We start from the raw sequence: 23,178 nt of genomic DNA on the forward strand, positions 1-23,178 counted from the left end.
GAACAAAACTGCCACCAATGGGAAGATGGAACAYAGAGAAGCATTCACAGCAGTTCCTTCCCCTCATTGCTGCAGCGCAGCACTACAGCCAAAAGCACTAGAGACAGTCTGGCCTGATTGGGAAACAGTGAGGAACACATTTTACAGTAAAGTTCTCGATCAAATCTAAATCCCTCACAAGATGCTTTCTGAAAATAGATGTTACTCACTGAGCTGCAAAAAAAAARGCTTCCCATCTAGTAAAAACTAAGTGAATGCTTATGGTTAATTTCTATAAAATTATTTCGACATTCATTTGAGGAGGAACTATAATAAAATGCAGATGCTGTACTTCTTTACAGAGATATTGGAACACTTTAAAAAAACCCAACAGCAGTCATAGGGGAAAACAATGAATGATGTGCAACAGAGAGCTCTTCACCATCTCACATGTGTCTGTWACAGAGAAAGCAAATATACTTCTTGTACATACAGGAGTTATGCAGGAACACTAATGCTCATCACCATTCCTTCACCTCATTCAACAGCTGATCAGTGCATTATCACGAAGCCTGCTTTCCAAGAAATGTAAGCCTGTTAGTACTACTTGCAGACCATGGGCAGAACAAGTACCAAATCCTGCACATGACAGAGCAGAGCTTGCATTCAGTGCCCCAAATTAGAGTGTCATCAGGCATGTTTGAGCAAAATCAACTTGTCATGAGTGTTGATCACAATGGTGTTACAAAGGGCAGAACTAYAACAAAAATGTACTAATTATTGACAGAAGAAAAGCCAGAAGAGCTTTCATTCTAGWCTGAGAGCCCAAGTTGCCACACTTCTCTTTCACAGAACTTGAACCAAAGGAATGAAAGTCACTCTTTTCCAGGGCTGTGCCTACAAACACACATTTGGGCTGCCTCAGCACAGGCCAGCCTGCATCCCACAGGAACTACAGCACACACAGGATGGGCCTGGCTGCTCTCACTCAAAAGCAGGACAGTCCTGGTGCGTGGGGCCCAGACTGCCAGCTCTCTCAGCCTACTTCAATCAAAATTCACTGCTACTACACATAAGCTCTGCAAGTGACCAACTGACTCCATGGAAGATGTGCTGCAGSCACAGGCTTGGCTCCAAGTGTCTGGATCTACCAGGAGCATGCAACTCCAGAGGCACCGACATACATGCAGAGACAACTCCAGAAGCAAGGGAACAAAAGAGCTAAAAGAATTCAAGCTGGATATTTTCTGGCATTCAGAAGGGACAGGCATGTAGATGAATCCCATTTTATAGATAGCCTCCCATAATTTTCCACACAGACATTTCTAGCACAGAATGCTTGAACAAAAGCACAGTACAGCCAGCAGAGTAACACCTCCTTCCTAATGGCAAGAAACCTATTTACATATTYGAGTTTTAAATCTTCCAAAGAGCTAAATCTTTGCACACGTAATACAAAATAACCGACCTTTAAGTGCTCAGTCCCTCCAACATAAATGGAAGGTGTTCAAACAAGATACAGAGCTAATACATAACAGCTTATAACACAACTTTTATTAGAAAAGTTATACATAACAGCATCAACTATTTTCAAGAATATTAACCTTGAAAAGCAACAAAAACAGACTAAAAATGTGTAACAAGAAACTAATGACCTTTTCTATAATTAAACATTCAAGTTATCTACAATGTCTCTTTTTACAAAGGGGAAAATTATGGTTTTACAGGCACATCATGTTGAAAATAAAGCTGCAGTAACTTTATACAATTATTTTTTCARGGATTATTAAAACATGGTCATCATGTAGTCTCAGTTTCTTAAACATTCACATAATTTTACAGTTGAGTATACACTGACATTTCAGAGTCCCAAAATTATTTCACAAAAGTGCCAACACTAAAACCAGAATCTTCAGTGTGAATAATTTTGCCCTAAAAAAAGTTAAGACAGGTCTCCATAATCAACATATTCACATAATTTCTGGTGCTATMTGGTCTAACAGTAAAGCTTAATTCTTTAGAAATAAAACTGAACTTCTTTTGCAAAACTGATAAAATGTTTTGAACACGGGAGGGTACATGATCTGAAAAAATTGACACTAAAACCATAAATATATCCAAAGAACCATTAATACGCTACACAATTAAGTGGAATTATGCCCATTTGTACTCTATTTTCAAAGTTTGTTGCCCTTTTGGAACAGGTGTTATCTGAATTTAGCAATTTTTCTTATTGTCGGACGCCTGCTTAATAAAAAAATCAGATAATTTACAATCTAGAAGTCTGTTTTAAAAAGTCTGGAGTTTATATACAGCTCTAACAAACCTAAAGCATTATGATTTCTTAAAAGTTTAAATGAAATGACTAGTTTTCATTTGTCACTTATTAACAGTAATTAGCCATTATCAGTAGTGGACCATAACAAGGTGATCATTGAAAAGGAATGTTTCGTCTAAAATGCTTCACATGTTCTGTCCTTTCACGTATCACGTAGAAGAAGTGATTTCCACAGACACTCATTTCCCCTTAGCATCAAGGGCTACAAAAATCTGACTGCAAAAATGCAGTGACACAGCAAGCTGACGTATCAGGCACTACCTTTCATATTGGCAGCTTTAAGAGACCCACAGTATGCACAAAGATCTGGAGAAGGGGAAAAAATCTAACTACTGTGAGAAGCAGACTGAACATTTCAAATGAGTTTGGCAAAGTTTTTAATCAGACAATWGGTTGGCCATTCAGATTTACTTGTATAGGTTAAAAATATTTCTAYTGAATCAACTAGTCAAATTATTGTAAGACATTTTCATTGATACTCAACATCACATGCACCAATATTGCACACATCTGCTCCGAGCTGTTAAAACAATCTTTATCTGGGCACTTGAGATGTCTGGTTTCTGAAGCTGGAACTCAAGTCACCCACCCCAGCAATTTCACTAAAAATTTGAGTGGTAAAGTTAAAATACAAACCCCAAAATAACCCCAAGAGAAAACCAAGGACTTTATACAGACAATAAAATCTAAATTTTCTGCAATGGTCTTGTGGGCCCTACGGACGGGGCAATACACATACACACGCACTGGTGAGACGAGCACTAGCTCTGCTCTAAGTAACCATTCAGATAATGTGAAACCTGGGACCAGGGGTGGCAATGATGTCACTGTAGGGTTCCTCCTGYGTCAGCTCTATAGCTTGCTGCTTTTTCAGTACCAGGAAACTGTAGAACTTTGCAGCTGCTTGTTTTCTATTCGTATTTCTGCACAGCTCAAGCAAACTGATAGATTCTGCTCCAGTCTTAGCAAGAGCTCTCTGAAAAACACAGCAACGATACCATAAATTAAATAAAGAACTACACAGAAACAACGTCTCTTGGCAAGATTCTGCTTGTTGTCAACCCCAGGACATTCAGAAGGATGGGAACATTACAGCAAGTACATGAAAATTCTTTATGGATTTTAGCTAAATGAAACCTAGTAGGCTTCCCAGAGATGTGTGAACAATCATTCTTGAATCTGCTGAACGCATTCCAGAAACGCTGTTGTACAGCACAAGATTTAATTTCTGCGACAATAGCTAACCAGTCTTTTTTGACTACAGGACAATTTTTTCTTAATAGGAATAAAATTTAAAAAATCAAGTTGTATTTCCCAAAATAAAGGTAATTCCAAAAAGAATAAAACTAAATTTCAAAAGATGCATATTTTTTCAAAGGTGAAAGCTTGTTTATTTCTAAAACTCCTCTGTCTTAGAAACTAAGTACCCAAAGCCACATTTTCTCCAAGTCTTGGCAAGAATACATATATTAAAAAAATAATAATCATGAAAATACATCTTTTTGCTGGCCAGGACAACAAGTGAAGTCTTTGATTTAAAACASAATTGTCTGCCCTGGAATGTCTACCAGATGAAAAGATATTTGGCTGGCYGAGCCAATTACTTTATATTAATCAGATTTCAACTCCAAATCTTACTGCAGATTTAATGTTTCAGTCATCCAACGTGATGCTCTTTTGGGTACATGGAAGGAAGAATTGAAAAAAGCTRGATATGGCCAAGGAGAATTCTGAAGATCTTTTCAGAAACCGTAATGACACATTCAAAGAAGAAAACATTACACAACACTACCAACTCCACATCTTTAGAAGTTATTTTTAAGCTACTGTTGTACTGATTTGGGTTGGGACAGTTATTTCTTCACAGCAGGTCATATGATGCTATCTATGTTTTGCATCAAGTAGGCTGGAGGTGCGCAAGGAGTTGGGAGGGGACACAGCTGGGACAGCTGACCCTAACTGGCCAARAGGATAATCCATGATATATGCCATCATGCTCAGTATTTAAAGCTGGGGCAAAGAAGAGGGGAATGTGTGACCACTTGGGATTTGGGCATTCAGTGACAGCCAGATCTCAGCAGTTGCCAAAATGTTTAATGGAACAAAGGAGCTACAAACTAGGCTGAAAGGCAAAGGTAGTCAAAGAACATGTGGAGGACACACACAGGGGGATAAGCAAAGGAACAGTTYGCACTTCAGTTCAGGTGCATACTGGGGTGTTCAATCATTGTATCAAAAAAAAGCTCTTTAGTTCCATCGAGCAAGAATCTACCCTACAGACAGACAGATAGATGTCTGTGCAGACTGAAGCCACATGCTGGAAATCAGCCAAGGTCACACTTTCCCAGTTGTTAAAAGATTCAGCTTCTCATGGCATTTAAGTTTTCAAACTAGCCTAGCCAGGAAGCAAATATCCTGTACAATCATATTACATCCCTAGACCTTTATGGAGGTTTGCCTAAAGACACATAGCTCAAAGTCAGAGGTGCTATGATTTCATTAAAAACACATTCAACTCAATTATTTTATTCAAATTTCTGAGAATCTTCGTTGCACACCGAAGTGTGGATATAAAGGTTGAAAAGTGAAAAATTTCAATACAAATGTTTTTTGAAAAGAAGTGACAATTGTAAGAGCACAGATTTAATTTTAGTTATTTGATATAGATTTAACCAACTACACACATTCTTCCCCCTCTAAGACAACTGTTAATTTAGGCTGTAATACCTACTGCAAAGCAAGTTCTATCTTGACCTTTTAACTCAGGTCAAAAGCATCAGTGGGCACATTCAAAAGCTGCTTTACGAGAAAGCAAACGATCATGTGTACCTGAAGTCCATGGAGCATTTGTTGAGTCCTCTTGTTCCATCTCCTTTCTTCTTGATCCTGATCACCCCCTGTGCCGTCTTCTTCCTGCAAGTAGGTATAAAATAGAAGACATCAATAAAGTTTGTGCTGATATCCACAAAATATTAAATACAGTAGCTAAGAGACAACTTAAGTTATCACATGTTAGGACATGGGTAGTTTTCTTGCAAAAAGCTAGTTTCATTAAGTAGCACARGCTATTTAAAATGAACCACACCATTAAGTTCAAAAGTTCTTGTCAAAGGCATCGTAAATATAGAGTGGTTTAATCCAGCTATGTGTGAGAACAGGAGAACACTAATTCAAAACACAATGTATATGCAATCTATAAAATTAAATGATATTATAAAGTGGCCATGAAATAATTCAAGAATTACATTTCCAGGGCCTATTAATCCCCAAGGACAGACTGAATCTACAGTCAACCACTTCTGGGAAACACTYAAACTGATTCTACAGAGTTCTTACTTCTTCTTCTTCTTCCTCCTCTTTCTCCTTTTCCTTCTCTTTCTCTTTTTCTGGCAGAAGTTCTAGTTCTGGTATTARCTGGCAGATGTTTTGGGGCTCTTCTGGAGGCATTTCTACAGGTGGTATTTCCAGCTGTTGTGATGGTGGATGCTTCAAGAACACACAATACAGTTAAACAAACAGTATCATTTTGTYAGTGCTTTTACAATAGAATGATGGTGCTACAGACCAGTTAATAAATCCAAGTATCTAATTCTTAGCCATTTATCAGAATTTTTCATTTCTGAAAACCAAAAAGSAATTTTGTTTTGCTGTCCATATGTGTCTTTTCAATCCTTTAAAATTGTGATAGCCAGAAGTTATGGTACCACTATAAAGTAAAAAAGCTTTCCAGTAACTTCACTTATTCCACCATCCAAACTAYAGACCTCATTCCTTGGATCAGCACATGCAAATTTGAAATGCCACATAACCAGATGCAGTGCTACATGAACACACTTTGACTTACTGCAACAAGACATCTTCAAAATATCAATAAGCTATTCTCACCAACACAAACATGAAGGAATTAAAACATTAGTACCTGTATAGTTTCCAAAAATAAGTGYATGATTTTGGTGCTCAAGCATGTTCTCAGAAAATATTTATATCAAGGGGAAAATCCAGAAAAGCAATTTAACAGGATTTATGTAGACAGTTTCATTAAAATTAATATATGGTACTCTTCCCCTGAATCTATAAACAATTAAGTGCTTGCCAGTAAAGTTACTCTGACACCTGAAACTGTTTCTATAAACACCCTAAAATGGCTAAGGAATTTCTGATTTAGTCATGCAGGTTGACATGTTGCTGGAGGCCTGACCTAGCCTCTAAGATTATGAAAGAATTCCCAACACACCAAGAGCCCCCCAGTTACACTGACTTAGCACAGTCAAGGGAGAATTTCAGCCCATGATATGGCCAAGAGGAGCAGCAGCCACCACCCTGTTTAGTAAGATCTAACAGTCCCATTCTACCATCAATCTACCTGTTAGACAAGGAAYGTGAAAAGTGAGGTTAAAAAGTGCACAAATATGARACACAGCACAAACCAGGACTGTTCTCGCCAGGCAAGCATTCAGAAGAATACAGCTTTCATTTTGCCCATTTCCCTCCCCTACCCTTCACAACAGCTTCCTTTCACACTGCATCACAGCTAGTGTCCAAGTCTACTCACAACTCAACTAGGAAATCTCTCCAGACAATCAAARCTTTTCTTTGAAGCCTTAAGCTGAAACACTAATGTCTTAAAATACATTTATGCAGCTAACACAATCCTTGCTTCATGGAATCTGTTCATATATATTTGCCAAGCAGAACTTGATAAGCAATACACTAAACTCCTTGAAAACTTTCTTTGGAGGAAATAGTGTAATTTCTTTTTCCTACCAGCATTCTGAATGTTTCAGTGAGCTTTTCACCTAACAAAAACACCACAATGATTACCCAGGAACAAATGTTCTGATACTACTGCAGTGGATCTCCAAGGACCTTAAAAAGCTAAGTCCTCCAATCTGTGTAATTTCCTACTCAAACACACTACCCACTTCTTCTCCTTAAAAAAAACATAATAAAAGCTTACTTACGGGTAACACTGGCTCTGGTTCTACTTGCTGCAGTTTGCGTTTAACACCTGTCTGAGCTGGCGGGGGTGGCATAACAGATTCATCCAGGTTGGTTCTGCTGCCCTCCATCATCGACTCTTGTAAACGGCTTGGTTCTTCCAGAATAGGTTCATCTATATTCCACAACAAACTCTCTTTTAGATACTTTAGAATGTAATTAGAAACTGTACCAAAACCCCATCTGCTACATTTTRGAACTGAGCACTCTTTAATAGCCTGTACTTTTAATCCACTGATTCAAACARCTCCTAAGCATCTCCCATTTCTAGGAAAAAAAGTTGTTTTATGTCACAAGCTGTACATCAAGTCAAACAATCATTACAAAGCTCATTGCTTCATACATAATCTTTGATGACTTAATATAAAGTACAAATAAAAGGAAAAATAGGCTCCAAGGGAAAGGAGAGCACCCTTGGTAAGATACAAACCAATGACATCTCGTTGCTGCTGTTGCTGTTGCTGCTCCTCTCTAGGAACCTCTGGGTTTTCAAAGTCTTTAAGGAACTCATCAAGATTGTCAGCTTCTCCACCTTTCCTCCTCTTTCTCAGGTCTTCTGGTACCAGAGGTGTAAGACAGCGAGTGAAGAGCTACAGAGGAAAGGTTACGTTATTCATTATTGCAGTTCTTAGTGTCCTTTTATTTCAATTCAAGTAATTATGGGCTATTTTGCTTTCTCAATTTATAAGCTCCTCTCCAACAGTACTAACATCTAAAAAAATAATTTATTTCTGTAACTGATAAGGTAAGTATTTTAAACATTGCTGTTAAGTCTTCACTATTTTGTTTATTTCAAATTATGAACACTACAATCATTKTATCACCATTTATACGATGATGTTTTCCGTTTTCTATACACGAGGCACAATACTGAACATAGGCCATGTAAAAATGAACTTGCACAAAAACATTACCTTCAGTACTCTGTTATTCCACAAAGGCTGTGCAGGCAGAGAGAAAAGCTTTTCAACTCCACCAGTTTCTTTCCACATCATCAATTTCTTAGTAGGAGGTGCCAAATCCAAAGTAGTAACAATATCAGAGTAGTCACTTAATTGGGCTCGAATAGTCTTGCTGTCCAGYTCTTTCACACTGTCCACAATCAGCTTTCTCTTCCTCTTTGCTTTGGTTTCCTTGACTGTTGAGATTTTTAGCAAGCAGTGAAGGTTAGCACAAACATGTACCATGCTATAGAAGAATCTTGCAAGCTCTTTACAGGTCTTGCCAATGTATAAAGCTGCCTCAAGAATCTAAGGCAATGCTAGCTTTGGGAAAAGGATTAAAAGTTATGTGCAGTATGAAACGTTTTATACTATGAATGCTGTCCCATAACYTACAAATTCTTCTGCAAATTTAAATCTACCTAAGCCCTAATACCCTCAGCTGCATATGCCTCTCTTCCCCATGGCTTCTTTATTAAGCTGGTGCAAACACTGGCCACCGAGTTGAACAGAGGATGAAGCACCTCTCATATGAAGAAAGGATGAGAGATTTGGTTTTGTTCTGCCTGCAGAAGAGGTGGCTTTGGGGTGATCTAAGTGTRGCCTTCCMRTACCTGAAGARAGCCTACAAGGAAGATGGAGGAGACTTTCTACAGGGACATGTAGTGACAAGGTAGGGAGATGGTGCAAACKAACAGAGAGTAGGTCAGACWAGATATTAGGAAGAAATTCYTTACTGTGAGGGTGGTGAGRCACTGGGACAGGTTGCTCATAGAAGTTGTGGATGCTCTATCCCTGTCAGKGTTCARGGCCAGGCTGGATGGASCCCTGACTAATGGGGTCTAGTGGAAGATGTCCCCGATCATGAAAAGCAGGTTGGAACAAGATTCTCACAATCCCCTCCAATCCCAGCCATTCTATGACTCTCACCACAGATTCAAAATACCACACTCAGTTTTTCCCCTAAGCTCTACCTGAGCTTTGCTGGAGTTAATRTAGGCGGTTATTTTAACTGCAAACTTCTGATTCTTCTCTAGGATGACTTTACTGCACATTTCTCACAGCCTGGTACTCTGCAGCAGACCCTGAAGCTCTGGCAAATGCTGTCTTTGCGGGTCCCAGCAGATGAGCTGGACCCCTGCTGCCAGCCCRCCACGAGAGGGCAGTGCCACAGCTCTCTCACTAACCAAGCAGGCAATAAGGRCCTGGAGCTCAGTCTAAAAACACAGGGCAAGCTACTTTCCTTCCAGGTATTAATTTTTTTAATAAAGCAGGGGTCTGTAMAATGAGTCAAATATAGTATCAGTTAAAATATGCAAGTTTCTTGCATTAAAGACAAAGAAAATGCCTACTTAGTAGAAATTCAAATTCAAAGGTGCACCTTCCCAAACTCAGCAATTAACTAAAGCTACAAATCACCAGAAGAGCACTCATTGTCAGTGTAAACAGTCACTCCTGCCCTTGAAACGTAGCAAATAAAGAACTGAGCAGCCCTACAGATACCACATTAAAGACATGATGAATTTGATTCCAACTCAGTGCATTTTAACTATGAGGTTTATCCAAAGCTACATGCTGTTACWCTACTGACTGCAGAAACTACAAACTAGTATTTTCTGAGACCATCCATGTAACATATCTGGGAATTACTGGAAGGCTATTATTCAAATAAAATGAATTCAGCACTTGATCCCTGGTTTCTCTCCCTAGTGAGAAGCAGAAGCAGCAGCAGTACTAGACATTCATTTCCACTCCATCAACCTAAGGTGGTCTCCGACAAAGCGTGCAAAACATTTCCAAATGGCTCACTCACCAGTTATRTCAATAGGCTCCAGAGCAAAAGCTTCCTCTTCATTAGGAACAAGCGTTGTCTGATCAGTCATGGTTGGTAACGGTTCCACAGGATCSACCGAGTCCGGGCTGTCCGGTCCTCCCACTGCCAATTACAACAAGTACCTTGCACTAGGTCAAAACATTAACAGGCTGTGCTACCCTTCCCATTCCTTTCTCCACACCTTCAAGTGGTTTACCACATTTCACACTTTTGAGCTTATTATGCTTTTAAGGAATTAGAATCCAAATTAAATTAGTTGCAAGTAACTCTAGATCTAGTCCTAGATCTAGATCCATACTCACTTGATACATTATCATCATCATCCATATCATCATGGGGAGGCTGCTCTGGCATCATAACTCCACTTTCTGAGAGTGCAGGGGGGTCATCAAAAATACCCCCATCATTATTACTGAGAAGTTTGTCATCTAAAGGAACCATATGAAAGGATCAGTTTTGCATCCACAAATTCATGATATAAGTATAGACAAATTTACCAAGAAGTACAGACAAGTTTATTACARTGAAGATAAAAGATATTGCAAAGTTAGAAACCAGTACTTGCAATGCTACCATAGAAGAAGTAGCAGTGCTCTTTCAAGGTTCAGGTCTAATTCTGAGCTTACAGGTAACATTTATTACAATATACTTAGCACGCTTATCTGAGTCATCAATACTGCTGTMGTACCCACAAACTGGAATTTAAATTGTGCACGGTGTAACCTTGACAGGGATCTTGGCAACAAAGGAAATTACTTCCCCACATACACTCAAAAACTTAAGGCAGGAGATAGGATATAGCAAAAACAAATTTCTCAGACTTACCCAATATTCCACCATCATTTCCTTCTCCAAAATTATCATCTTTGTATTGGTCTTCATATTCCAGGTGATTAGATTTCTCATTGAGGTGACTGGTGCTCTGTTCAGGTTCCAGAAGCAGATTGGAAGCACTAGTGCTCACTAGCATGTCATCCTCAAATGCACTACCTTCTCTCATCATCTCACGATCATCCATCCCAAAGTCACCTGCAAGAATACAATWGCACTGGCTCTAAGTGCTAAAGAACCAAGAAGCAAGAGACCTACCTAACTGATCAACAAAGGCCCATATGTAAGACCAAACTTTAATTCAATTTATCATACTTGCACAGTTAATGACAAGATGTAAGGAATTGTGCCTGGCAATACCATAGCAAAAAACGCTGTTCAAACAATTACAGAAGTAACTATTGACTCCTCAAAGCATTTTATTTTACTTATTTTAATTGATATTAACAAGATCCTACTAAATTTTAGCTCCACAGAAACCAAAGAATTCAAGAAAGTTTACTTTATGCCTCAAGGCTGGGCTACATGTACAGGGAACAAACCAAGTCAACACCATTCCTAGGTCAGTCTTTCAAAACAATTATTGAATTATGGATTACAATACTGTAGGCTGGGAATCAGACATTCAAATAAAACTGTCTTTGGGCTTTGATTCAGATATTTAAACACTGTCCTTGTTAAGATACCCCAAGTAGAAAACTCGTCACCAATAACTGATTAAGCTTTAAAAATCTCCCAGTGGTTTCTGACTGAGAACATACTTAAGATTAAAGCAGCAGCTCRCTTCATATTCACACCACGTTTTGGAAACTGTAATTGACATAGGGCTTCACTGATTAACTTGACTGAATATTCTTCAGCTTTTTTTTCTGTCTATTCTAGGCAGCTAGAAGTTTGATGAGCATTAGAGGACAGACTTTCTGGAAAAACTGACACTAACAAACTAAAAATTAAATGTACAAAATCACAGCATTTGTTTTGTGCTTAGTGGGCATTCCATAGTAATTGCAAAACCGTATCTTACAGTAACTGAAACTAGCTAGTAACACAAAATAACACATGAGATCTTTACCAAAGTCATTATCCTGGAGGATACTGATGTTGCCTACTTCTTCTCTCATTGTAATTTCTTCCACTCTACTCTGGTTCAAACTGAACTGCTGAGCCACATCAATATCACTTAAACAAACAGAARGCAATTATTAAAAATCTCATTAAAAAATTAACAACAGACAAAGCCTACTAAAATAAATGTGACATTATTTAGTAAAAAGCARTTTTACTTTCAAGTCAATTATTGAACAACATAATGATGAACACTGAATGGAAACAACTACTTAAAACAGTAAGACCATTACTGGTTCAAACCTATCACCCAAATTGCATTAGCTTCTGAGAAATGTATCAGCAACCTCTCTTACTCCTTGAYTTGGAGGAGTAAGGACTCCTTGATACTCTAATTTGAATATAAACTAAATAGAACACTGAGTAAGCTGTAGTCTAAAAAATCCCTTAYGAATAATTCAAATACAAACATAAAACAATAAAACCCATCTGTTTTTTAAAGATTAAGAACTATTCAGGTTGTATAATGGTTATATGTACAAGTAACTCATAAGTATTATGAAGTTTTAAGAATTAACAGTGACACTTCAAAAGGTCAACATTTTCATAAAACAAGTCTTATCTAACCTAAGGATATATGTGATGTAGAATGTCTTTGCATAGAAGAAAAGAGGAAGTTACAATAGATATCTGAGTTTTTCAAAAGCTCATGTAAGGATAGCTTTAGCTTCAGTTAAAGTCAATGCTACTCTGAATTTAAAATCAATACAAAGATGACTGCACACTTCCTTATTAGTTTATTAAAAGACCTAAGAACAGAAGTTTCCTACAGACTTTTTTTTTTACATTTGGCAATGAATTAGCTGTTGAAAACCAGACTCTCCCCAACTAAAACTAACTACCATTTTCACGGAAATAAAAAAAAAACCCCAAGCTTACTCTAGATCAGGAAGTGGTTGGTCAAAATCATGAAACTCCTCGGGCAAGGTAATAGCATTGTAAGCAGCCTCTCTGTTTTCCTCAGGCAAATCAACAACTCCTGCAAAGAAGAACACCCAGACATGAGTTCCCATTCCTTACAGCATTTTTCCCTGTACCATTAGCATTTTCTCCCTGCATGAGMTTATTGTCTTTACATTTGTTGAACTGAACTGATGCTGAGAAAAGCACAAGGAAACCCCAGATAATGTTAGTAAGTGAGATTCAAACTAAATTCAAAACATATATCCTCAAGCCTTTGCACTGTCTGTATAATCCTGGAAGCCTCAAATCGATCARTAATGTTTGTGTGGCACTATGCAGAGCTGTGCAGCCAACAAAGGCAACATATGTTTCACACTACAGGTACCTGCTCRAAAATAATTTTATCATGATATACAGAATGAACTGCATGGTTCTGCATCACAGTGGGACTACTTTGCTACTGGTCCTTCATCCAGTTCCATTGGCTCCAGAACTCCTGGAACACTACTGATTGCACTTGGGCACACTGACTCAAAGGCTTGTGCACATAGAAGAGTTGTATTACCAAAACCACACACRTACCTTTTCTTATCTTCTGGAGATGCTTACTCTTATTCAGCAGGCATTCTCAGAGCATGACTATCAGACTGAGCATCACAAAACCAGTGCCAGTAGTTGGTCCCTCTCTKTTATTCAAAGTCTTAAAAGTCAGGGCACTTGAAAATGCATGGGAAATGCAGGTTCAATTCCTTCYGTAACTTGCAGAAGATTTGAGCTTTATGCTCTGCCTTCTGACYAACACACACAACACAGGCAATTCTGAGGTACAGATACTTCAGAAACATTCTGCCCACAGTGCTCCCCTCTGCAATGAATAATCGAAGAACCACTGTCCATAGAGAGCAGGAACAAGCATGAGCCTGTAGCTTACTCATCATTGTACTTGGCTAGCAATGRAGAAACCTAGTACATCCTTTCAGGGCTGTTCAATATTCTCACCTGTCTGCTGCTTAAAATGCAGCATGTAAATGATTCTCAGAACAGACAGACTCAAGACAATGCCTAAGGCACAAAGCTGATAAACTGAGAACAAAGACCAATGCCTCAGCTTGCGTCAGGCCAGCGTGCCACCTTTTGTAAATCTTGATTTTAAGGTACTTCACCTTCAACATGCACTCTGTTAGAAGCRGGGAAATTGGGAAAACAGATTGCCTTGTATTAAAACAAATGTATGTTCTTATCACCCAGGAAAGTTAAACACAGTAGTAATGAAAAAATTTGCAACAGTCAACAAATTACCACTGAAAGCTACATAGAATTCAATGCCTGAATTCAATGCCTGATCACAACCTAGAGATCAGGAAATTTAGATAAAGGCATTACATACCTTAACTTTTCTCAAGCTACTGCTGCACTGGCTTTCAAGAGTTGCCATTTTAAAAAACAAAAAGTCTTCCTTCAAGTTCAGCTTTTAAATCTATTGCACTAACTTAAAAAGGTAGAATATGATTTAGCAGCTGTGAGCATCCCTCAGCATCACTGCTACAACTACGTTTCAGCTGGAAAAAAAAGTTCCCCAGGCCAGAACTAAAGAAAGCTTTCAACTGCATGAAAGCCTAATATTTGACTGCAGGATGGAAAAGTAATTTCAGGTATTAATATGGCAGTCGATCTTAATGGAAAATATCTAAGTAAACAACTACAGAGAGGGAAATTYTGTTCACACATACAAAGAAGGGAAACTACCTCTGATGCACACATTACAGTTCACATAATTTTCAACAATTAAAGTGGTAAAAACCAGCTTACTTCTATGTTTCTTTTGTAACTCATGGCAAAACAATCCTCACCCTTGATGGAAACCAGTCCCCTTCKGCACTTCTATGCAGTAGGACACTGGCCTTTTTCACACAGAAGGTAAAAACCATGTAGTGTATTTCCATTTAACATCAYACACCAGCAACAGCCAAAATCATAAGTAGGATTTTACTGAATCAGCATAAATAGGASAAGTTTTTGTTCAGAATTCAATGAAAAGATGTTTTTCAGAGGACAACTCAGTCAGCCAGCCAGCTGCAAYAATTACCTCTCCTATAACCTATACCTTTATGTAATTATACTGGTACAAGACAGAATTGTATGCCTTTTTAACAAATACATTTATCAATGTAACTTTTCAGAGAGTTCTTTGATAAAGACAGATACCTGGACGRAAAGCCATCTTAATCTTAATGAATGCCTCATTACAGTCTGCAAGAAGATATTTTGCTTTCCTGTGGTAGATTCTAACAACGCCTAGTAAGAGATGTCCTGAGGTTCGAAGTGCCATCTTCACCTGAAAACACATTGCACAATCACTGAATTAGATGTAACCTCATTTTCCCTTAAATGAAACCTCAGTCAGCTTTATGTGAATTTTTTCAATAAAATCAAATGTCTGAAACAAACATAAAAACCAGCAGAAATCTGATGAAACAAAGAATGCAAAGTCTACAGTTCAAGATGATACTATTTACAGATGACCTGGCAAATATCAGTAAGCTAATAGCAGCTCACTCCAGGAATTCCTCTGTCTAGTTAAAAAAAATAAGTAACAAAGCCTATTTCTRTATTTTTTTTCTAACACCATTGCTACTTTAATTGTGGAAAAAGTGAAAAATACAAAAAGTTGGACAGCCATAAACAGTGATTTGGTTAAGTAAAATCAGGTTAAAAACTGTTAGCTACCTCTCCATCTACTGTCCTGCAGTTAGAAAGAAAATCAGAGAGAAACAGTGGAACATGTGGAGTGCCCCTAAACAAGCACTGCTACACTAAAAGAAGCACTGCCACACTAAAACGGTTTTAAGCTCCTTTCCTCTTCAATCTCAGTGCTTTACTATGTAATGAAGTATCTGCTGTGGGAACACAAAAYGAAAAAAAATCAGGGAAGGACTCTTCTTTAAGTACTTTAGGCTGAAAGAGCATGAAATTTGTGTTGAATGGTACATGGAATAATTTTCTCAGAGAAAGAGTAAACCATACAGGATTTAACATCAACCTTTTAAGAACTGAAAATTTTTACTGCCTACAAAGTCTTTTTAATATTTCAGCTGATGGAACTGCTACACAAAGTTAAATATATGAAAGAATGCCTACTAGTTTCTTCTTTCTCTAAAAGAATCCTCCATCTCACTCGTTTGTTTATGAACATTATCTTCCTCTTCCTAAATCCTTCCAGGGCTGATAATGAAGCAAATCACTATTCTGGAATAGTAAGCATCTCTGTGATTGTACAATCCACTTTTTGCTTCCACTTAGCAGCTCCTCTAAAATCTAGAGTAGCATTATAAAAACTGTTAACATTTATATCAACCAAAATAAAAAAAACATACATAAATTTTCTTTTGTTTTCAAATAGTTGCTTCTTGTATAAGACATTCAGATATCTTTTTAAAAGCCACAACTGTAGCACTAGCTCTAAAATGAACAATTTCATTGTCATGAGTAGTAGAGAGGAAGAAAAACAGAAACATTTAAAAACATCAAGCTACTAAAATTTCCTCCACTTTCACAATACAGTATTTCACATCTAAACAGACCTTTCCACCCTTTAAAATAGCAACATTAAGAACTTTATTTGCTTTAGAGACCCAACTAGTAAGTACCACCTGTACACACAAGYTCTTCTCACTACAAGGTAACATAACGTTAGTGTAAAATAGATACCTTTGGGGAAATGATACTCTCCACGCTGCTCTCCAGATTACATTCAAAAACATGGGCTTTGGTCAGCTTCTTATCCCAGTGGGCCGCCAGCCAGATTTTGGCCAGCGGCCCACGCTTGCTCAGGACAAAGTGGGCATAGAACATGGTCCCAGATGTCTAAAACAAAGTGCAAACCTGTAAAGAGAAAGGCAAATACTTCTTTCCATAATTTTTATTTTATAAGGAACATCCTTGTAAACACTCCCTCATCCTTAGAGGAAGCGCACATGTTTGCTTTTCAACCACTTAGGTCAGACTATTTGTTTACTATGTTTAAGAAGCCAACACTTACAAGTGGTGTCCATGGAATAGCATATACATGTATTTATTACAGAGGAATTATAAAGTAGAAATAACAGCCACTAACAGCCACATACACAATTTTAAAATGTTTACCATCCCTCARGAAAAACCAGTCTTGAATCTTTTAAACTTTASGGTAATGATACCAAATTCTCCTAAWGCAAAGAAGCACRYCTCAGTTTTCAGCCCACAGTAGTTTTCTGCTACTTCTATTTCTTTCTAYTCTTARTTCACTACCAGTATATATTCTATAYTGTTCCAGCAAAAGGTTCATCATTTTAAAATATACAGCCCTAAACCYTTTTGGACCTTGTGATAAATTCCTAAACAGGAAGAACAACTATGTCTTCATTTCTGAACAGACTGTTCTCCATTTCCTATTTTTTTAATCAAGTGTCAATATAAACTGTGAGAAAACTGACTGCATTATCCCAAAATTCCTTAAGATTCCATTTTCATTTTCTTTCACCAGAAAAAAACCCCCCACACTCTTTTATCTATTTATCTAGCAACTATCTTCTTATGGCTGATAAGATGCCAATATATCAAACCATGGGGAATCAGAAGAGCACAATGTCTTATGAGCTGAACATGCCAGTTTCCTGCATGCAGTAAGGATACGATCCATTAAGTACAAGCTGAAGTGGAAAACCAGGTATCTTTAAAAAAGCAGAAGAATCTCCACAAAGAATTTTTGCAGTAATTCAGATTTGAAGGAATATAAAGGATAAGAAAAATTACCTTTGCAGTGGTACCATACTCCTTACTTGTACACTATTCATAGTTATTGTTCAATTTGCAAGACAAAAACTTTGAATTTTAGCTGCATTAAACAGAGAAGTGCTGTTTGGATAACAGATCTCTTAATGACAGATTGGCCACCRATTCCATCCATAACCAAAACAGTGGAGAAGATTTAAAGGAAATAAAGGCCATGTTCAACTTTAACTCAAATTAACTCAGTGTACAGAATTAAAACGACTCTTAGGAGTGAAGTTAATAGCTTTTAGTCATAGCAAAGCAGCAAACTGRCAAAAAGTTAAAGTGCCATTTTTATTTGCTGAGATTTTGTGAGGGTTAAGGACACCACTGCACAAAGATGGACATGAGCAAGTTTTTCAGGAAGAACAATGAAATAAATTTTGGATAAACATTATCTGAAGAAGGTATTGTACCTTCCCCCCCCAGTATTTTTTAAAAGACATCACACTGTCTTAAGGCCAGCAGACAATTCAATGCTTGCATATTTCTGAAGGCCTCAGTATTTTTGTGTATGCAGAGACATAACTTTGCTGCACAGCACTTTGGTATCTTGAGTTGCTACCACAACCATGCAGTGCTCTGGCAACAGCAAGCCTGTAAATTACCCCTGAACATGAGGAACAGGGGAAAACACAAACATAGGGTAAACAAACCCACTTGTCTTAGTCCATTAAAAGAATTCAACAACAGTTGCAAAAGAATGTACTTTGATTAGTGGAGTTTGACACAATTATTAAAATAGATAGCATGGGTTTCACAAAACTTCAAAGATAGTTACCTGGAAACATACCTAAGTTTCCTGTTAAGAGTGAAGCCCACTATTTGGACTACTTGGACAAAAACAATTCATCTATCCTTTTAAATCTGTTTCTCTTCATCCATCACGGAAGCTTTGCCATGCTGAAATACTAAGGAAAACTGTGACGATCAGACTACAAATAAAGTGTGTTTCAATCAGAACTGTTATTAACAAATAATGATTCTATTCCCTAAAGCAGCAATTTCTTGTCACAACATGGAAGTTTCTGCCACTTCAAAGTTCCAGTAGATGCTCTGCTCTGCATGGCAAAATAACTGAGTTACAGCAACTGTACAAAGCCCACCTTTACAGCTCAGCTGTTTAGTGCCKCAGCACAACAGCTCAAAGCAGGCTCCAATGGCTACGCCCACTTTCTCCACATTTTTTCCTTTCTTTTTTTTTTCAGATACTCCTTTTCTGTATTTCAGGCTTTTCGTCTGATCTTTAATTCCTAGGRCAGTGCATTGATGCAGTGGCATACAAGAAATAAATTTTCTGGCATAATTTGAGACTGGGATGAATGTTAAAGGAGCCAAGAGTTTGTACAAGTGGCAGAGTGCTCACGCAGACACACAGAACATGTCAGTGGCTGAAAAAGCAACTCATAAGAATCYGTGAAAGAAAAAGGGTAGCTGATGGCTCTTAAAAATCTTGTAAGGTGAAATATAATTGCCCATTTTTGAAATTAACTGGATATGACACAGTTTCATAAAACTTGTTCTAAGAACTCAGGCATTTTTCTGTCTTGCTTGCATTCCTCCAAGAAAAATTGAATATGTACTCACACAAGGCCAGGCAGTACAAAATCCTGACCTTGCAAAATTGAGCTCTTAAAATACTTGAAACTTTTAAGCAAATTCAAAGTTAATGGCAATAATGCGCCATAATTGTCCTCAGGTTTTCTCTGCCTAACTTGGTCAACAATAGCACATTTTCAAAAATATTTTTCTTTCTATAGATGTGTAAAAAATGCTTTAATTCTATATACAAAGTAAGTGAATTGTAAAGCAGAAGTAATATAATACTGGTAGCATACAGAGTCCGATTCAGAATCTGCCTGTTTCATTCCCTCATCTGAGACTCTGGTAATTACTCCTTCCAAAGTGGCAGTAAGAAAATTTGGTAGATGCTAACTAAAATTTGGTAGATACACCTTAACCTTCAACTCAGATATATTAAGRCTTAAAATCCCTCTGCATATTAGAATGGCTAACTATCTAAACTCTGGCATAGTTAATCCCAACTTTCAAGGCACACAGAAAGGTGGTTACTGAACTAAGAGTTGAMAACAAACAGAACATTTACCATATTTTGACTTGACTGTGGTTCATTCTAGCTCATTAAACCCACTTGTCAGCTGCTCTGCCTAGGTTAGGTTATGTGCACACACCAGTACACAACTAAAGTTCAGTCTTATATTTTTTTTAGTGCCACATACTTTTGTTCCTGTTGTAAAGCTAGTCCAAAGCCACAGGTATACAGAGATGAGTAGACAAATTCCATACTACAGTTCAAGAATCAGCCCATCATTTTAATTCATTTGTCCTTATGCTATCCTACAATCTCTCTTCTATGCTGGTTTTCCCCCACACGCACAATTTTCTTCTATATTGTTTACGCTTTGCAGGCAGCCCTGGGTGAGAAGGGCGAGATCACCCTGTGCACCTGCATCAGCCTGAGTYGGCCCTACCAGACTTCAGAAGARSTATCCTGACCCTGCAACTGTACTYTGAATTCTTCAAYTTTAACTCATAACCCTTYAGTCTCCAGTCCTTCTTACAAGAYTAAACTTTCTATGTTTGGCACTCACCAAACAGGTTTCAGTACCACAATGAACAGATGGTGCCACTGAAAAGAAATTCATCACAAACTCCACTGACATCACATTACAGTTCCATGACTTTTCACCACTACCTTMTCTGATCTCCTTCCTTCAACCCCTTTTGTAATTGTCTGGTTAATCCACTATTATCTGAATTTTAAGACATTTCTTTGTGGCACCTGCAGCTTTACCAAAGCTCAATGACAAGTCATCTTAATTTCTTATGTTCACAAAATCAATTATTGAAAAAGCYGGAATGGTACTGGTTCAACTTGATATATCCTTGATAAATGCATTCAGCATTTTCCATTTGTCTCCAGGTCTTCTTTTTTCCATCAACAATTTTTTCAGAAATTCTGTGGCTGAGGTTTCACTATGATGTCTATTAATTACTCAAACCACACCACTGTGTAACAGGAACTCCATTCACTGTTCTCTAATTACAATATACTACACACTACACAATCAGATAGAACCAGTATCCCACTAGGATTACTAATTCAAAAGGCAGATCACTCACAATACTGTACAGAGCTGGAGATTACCGAATATGAACACTGTCGCCCTCCTCCCTCAATTCCACATTCATACCTAAGCCTCAGCAGGTATCCTGCCCTTACCCCTACATTCAGCAAGCTCAACCAGTAGGAAAGAAATCTTTAATTTAAGGTCCTATCTCCATTATCCCAACCTGTTTTGTGCAATTGCAGATCCAAGTCAAACTAATAAACTTGCAAAAACCATGTACTAACACACTTTTTAAAGGTATGTAAGCTGAACAGAATTCCTTGTTACTCCATTTTTTGCAGCATCCCACTTATTTCTCTGTACTGTTCATCCAAAGCTCAAAAGCAAAAAGCTTTTTAACGTTTTACCTCTAAGAAGCTAAACTGATGTAGGTAGTAACTAAAGAAAGTACTCTAATTTCTGTGGGAAATTCCACGCTGTAAGCAGGACATGATTAATTTCTGTAGTAATTTAAGTTTATTGTAGGTCTCACCAACTTTTAGCTCCTCCTTTTGTTACCCCTACCACACTTCATCTCTAGTTAAAACGTTAGAACAGTGGGCTTTGCTTTTCCAAGTTTCGCTGAACATCAAATATTTATAAATGAACCTTCATAAAATAAAACACAAGCCTGACCCGAATTATGCTGTKATATCCCCCGTTTTTGATAATGGGAGTTTTACGGAGTAAAAGATTAAGGAAAGTCTGCTCATCACCCACGTTCACATAATGTGGGCCTAAATGGTAACTTGTCCAAATTTGCAGTATTTTTTCCATGAGTCTAAATTCAAAGCAAAGCCATTTTCACTGAAAGATGCCAATAAGTCACAGTGACCCCAAGTTTCCTTTGTTATTAATGGGAACATAACGCCCTGTTTTATATTTAATAGAAGCATTTATATTCAGGATCAGAACAATCTTAAAAACTACAGCATGATTTCTAAGTGTCTGCAAGAGCAGGACCTTGGTTCTTCAAAAGGCCGGCATTTTTGAAGAGCCCTTTTATTTGCAGCTGGACAGCCAGAGYGTCCAGAAGACCGTTCTTATGCCACCAGCGAGGCCGTGACGACATTCAGTACCCTGCTCCATCCATAACAAAAAGCAAATCACATTTAAAAACAGAAGACCGGCAAATCCATCGCTCCTGTCCCCCTCTCCAGACCGCAGCAGCCCCGCTATCCGTTCAGCGAACCCCCAGCCAGGGATCTGTTACACCGGGCCGGCCCCCGGCCCTCCCCACAGCCCTTGGCTGCCCCGTGACCCGKCTGCCCCGGGGAAACGGGAAGATCCCTGCGGATGAGCGCGTGTGCCCGCTCCAGGAGCACGRACCGCCCCCTCCAGCTCCCCCCTCCGCCCCGGCCGGGCTCTCCTCGGCTCCTGCCTGTGCCGCGCTCCGGGCCCCGCTGCGCCCGGCCTCGCTTCACATCGCCCCGATACCCGGCCCTGCGCAGGGCCCCGCGCCGCCCGGCCGCCCTGCCCTTCCCGGGGAGCCCCAGGTGTCGCGGCGCAGCAGGCGGGCTCTCCCCACCGGGAGGGCTCGGCCAAAGCGCCGGCTCCGATCCGGCAGCGCCCCGAGAGCCGGGCTGCGGCTGGGCCCGGCCGGGCCCCTTCGGGCGGCGGCAGCGACCGCAGCGGCCACAATCGCTCCTTACCCTGCTCCGGGCCCGGGGACCGCTCGCTGCTCCTGCCGAGCCGAGCCGGGCCGGGCCGWGCCCGAACCAAGCCGAGCGGCGCCGGACCGAACCGAAGCTGAGCCGAAGTCAAGGCGGGCCGAGCCGAGCAGAGCCGAACGGAGCCGAGCCGCTCGCCCAAGCAAACAAGATGGCGGCTGCGGCCCTTCCTGCGCGCGAACGCGCCGTTCAAACTGCAGGATGTTTACGGTCAAATTCCCCCCGGCCCCGGCACCGCCACTGCGCCTGCGCGCGGCCTGCGGGGCCCTGCACTGCGCGTGCGCGCGGCCGCGGGGGGTGGGGCAGGGCCGCGGGGGTGACGAGCGCGCGCTGAGTGACAGCGGCGCGCGGCTCCGCGGGGGGCGGGGCCGAACGGAGCCGAGCCGCTCGCCCAAGCAAACAAGATGGCGGCTGCGGCCCTTCCTGCGCGCGAACGCGCCGTTCAAACTGCAGGATGTTTACGGTCAAATTCCCCCCGGCCCCGGCACCGCCACTGCGCCTGCGCGCGGCCTGCGGGGCCCTGCACTGCGCGTGCGCGCGGCCGCGGGAGGTGGGGCAGGGCCGCGGGGGTGACGAGCGCGCGCTGAGTGACAGCGGCGCGCGGCTCCGCGGGGGGCGG

The 23,178-nt window shown here is 39.7% G+C and overlaps 1 protein-coding gene across 2 annotated transcripts; it reads right to left on the reverse strand.

Moving 5' to 3' along the window:
- Positions 1-2,272: 2,272 nt before the first annotated feature.
- RAD21 (RAD21 cohesin complex component) lies at positions 2,273-22,748 on the reverse strand. 2 transcript variants are annotated; one of them, XM_057367798.1, is made up of 14 exons: positions 22,542-22,748; positions 16,658-16,831; positions 15,155-15,284; positions 12,926-13,025; positions 11,994-12,100; positions 10,916-11,119; positions 10,393-10,518; positions 10,070-10,192; positions 8,230-8,453; positions 7,746-7,905; positions 7,279-7,430; positions 5,654-5,803; positions 5,147-5,230; positions 2,273-3,293 (listed from the first exon to the last, which is right to left on the reverse strand). In XM_057367798.1, exons 2-14 carry the CDS (start codon positions 16,799-16,801, stop codon positions 3,102-3,104), a joined length of 1,896 nt encoding a protein of 631 aa, XP_057223781.1. In that variant the 5' UTR covers positions 16,802-16,831; positions 22,542-22,748; the 3' UTR covers positions 2,273-3,101. The 2 variants fall into 2 exon arrangements, with proteins under 2 accessions (XP_057223781.1, XP_057223789.1); XM_057367806.1 differs by lacking the exon at positions 22,542-22,748 and adding an exon at positions 18,552-18,645.
- Positions 22,749-23,178: the final 430 nt, after the last annotated feature.

The sequence above is a fragment of the Malurus melanocephalus genome, unplaced genomic scaffold (genome assembly GCF_030028575.1).
Source record: "Malurus melanocephalus ecotype Western Australia unplaced genomic scaffold, MMel_1.1 scaffold_3, whole genome shotgun sequence".
Classification (NCBI taxonomy): Eukaryota; Metazoa; Chordata; class Aves; order Passeriformes; family Maluridae; genus Malurus; species Malurus melanocephalus.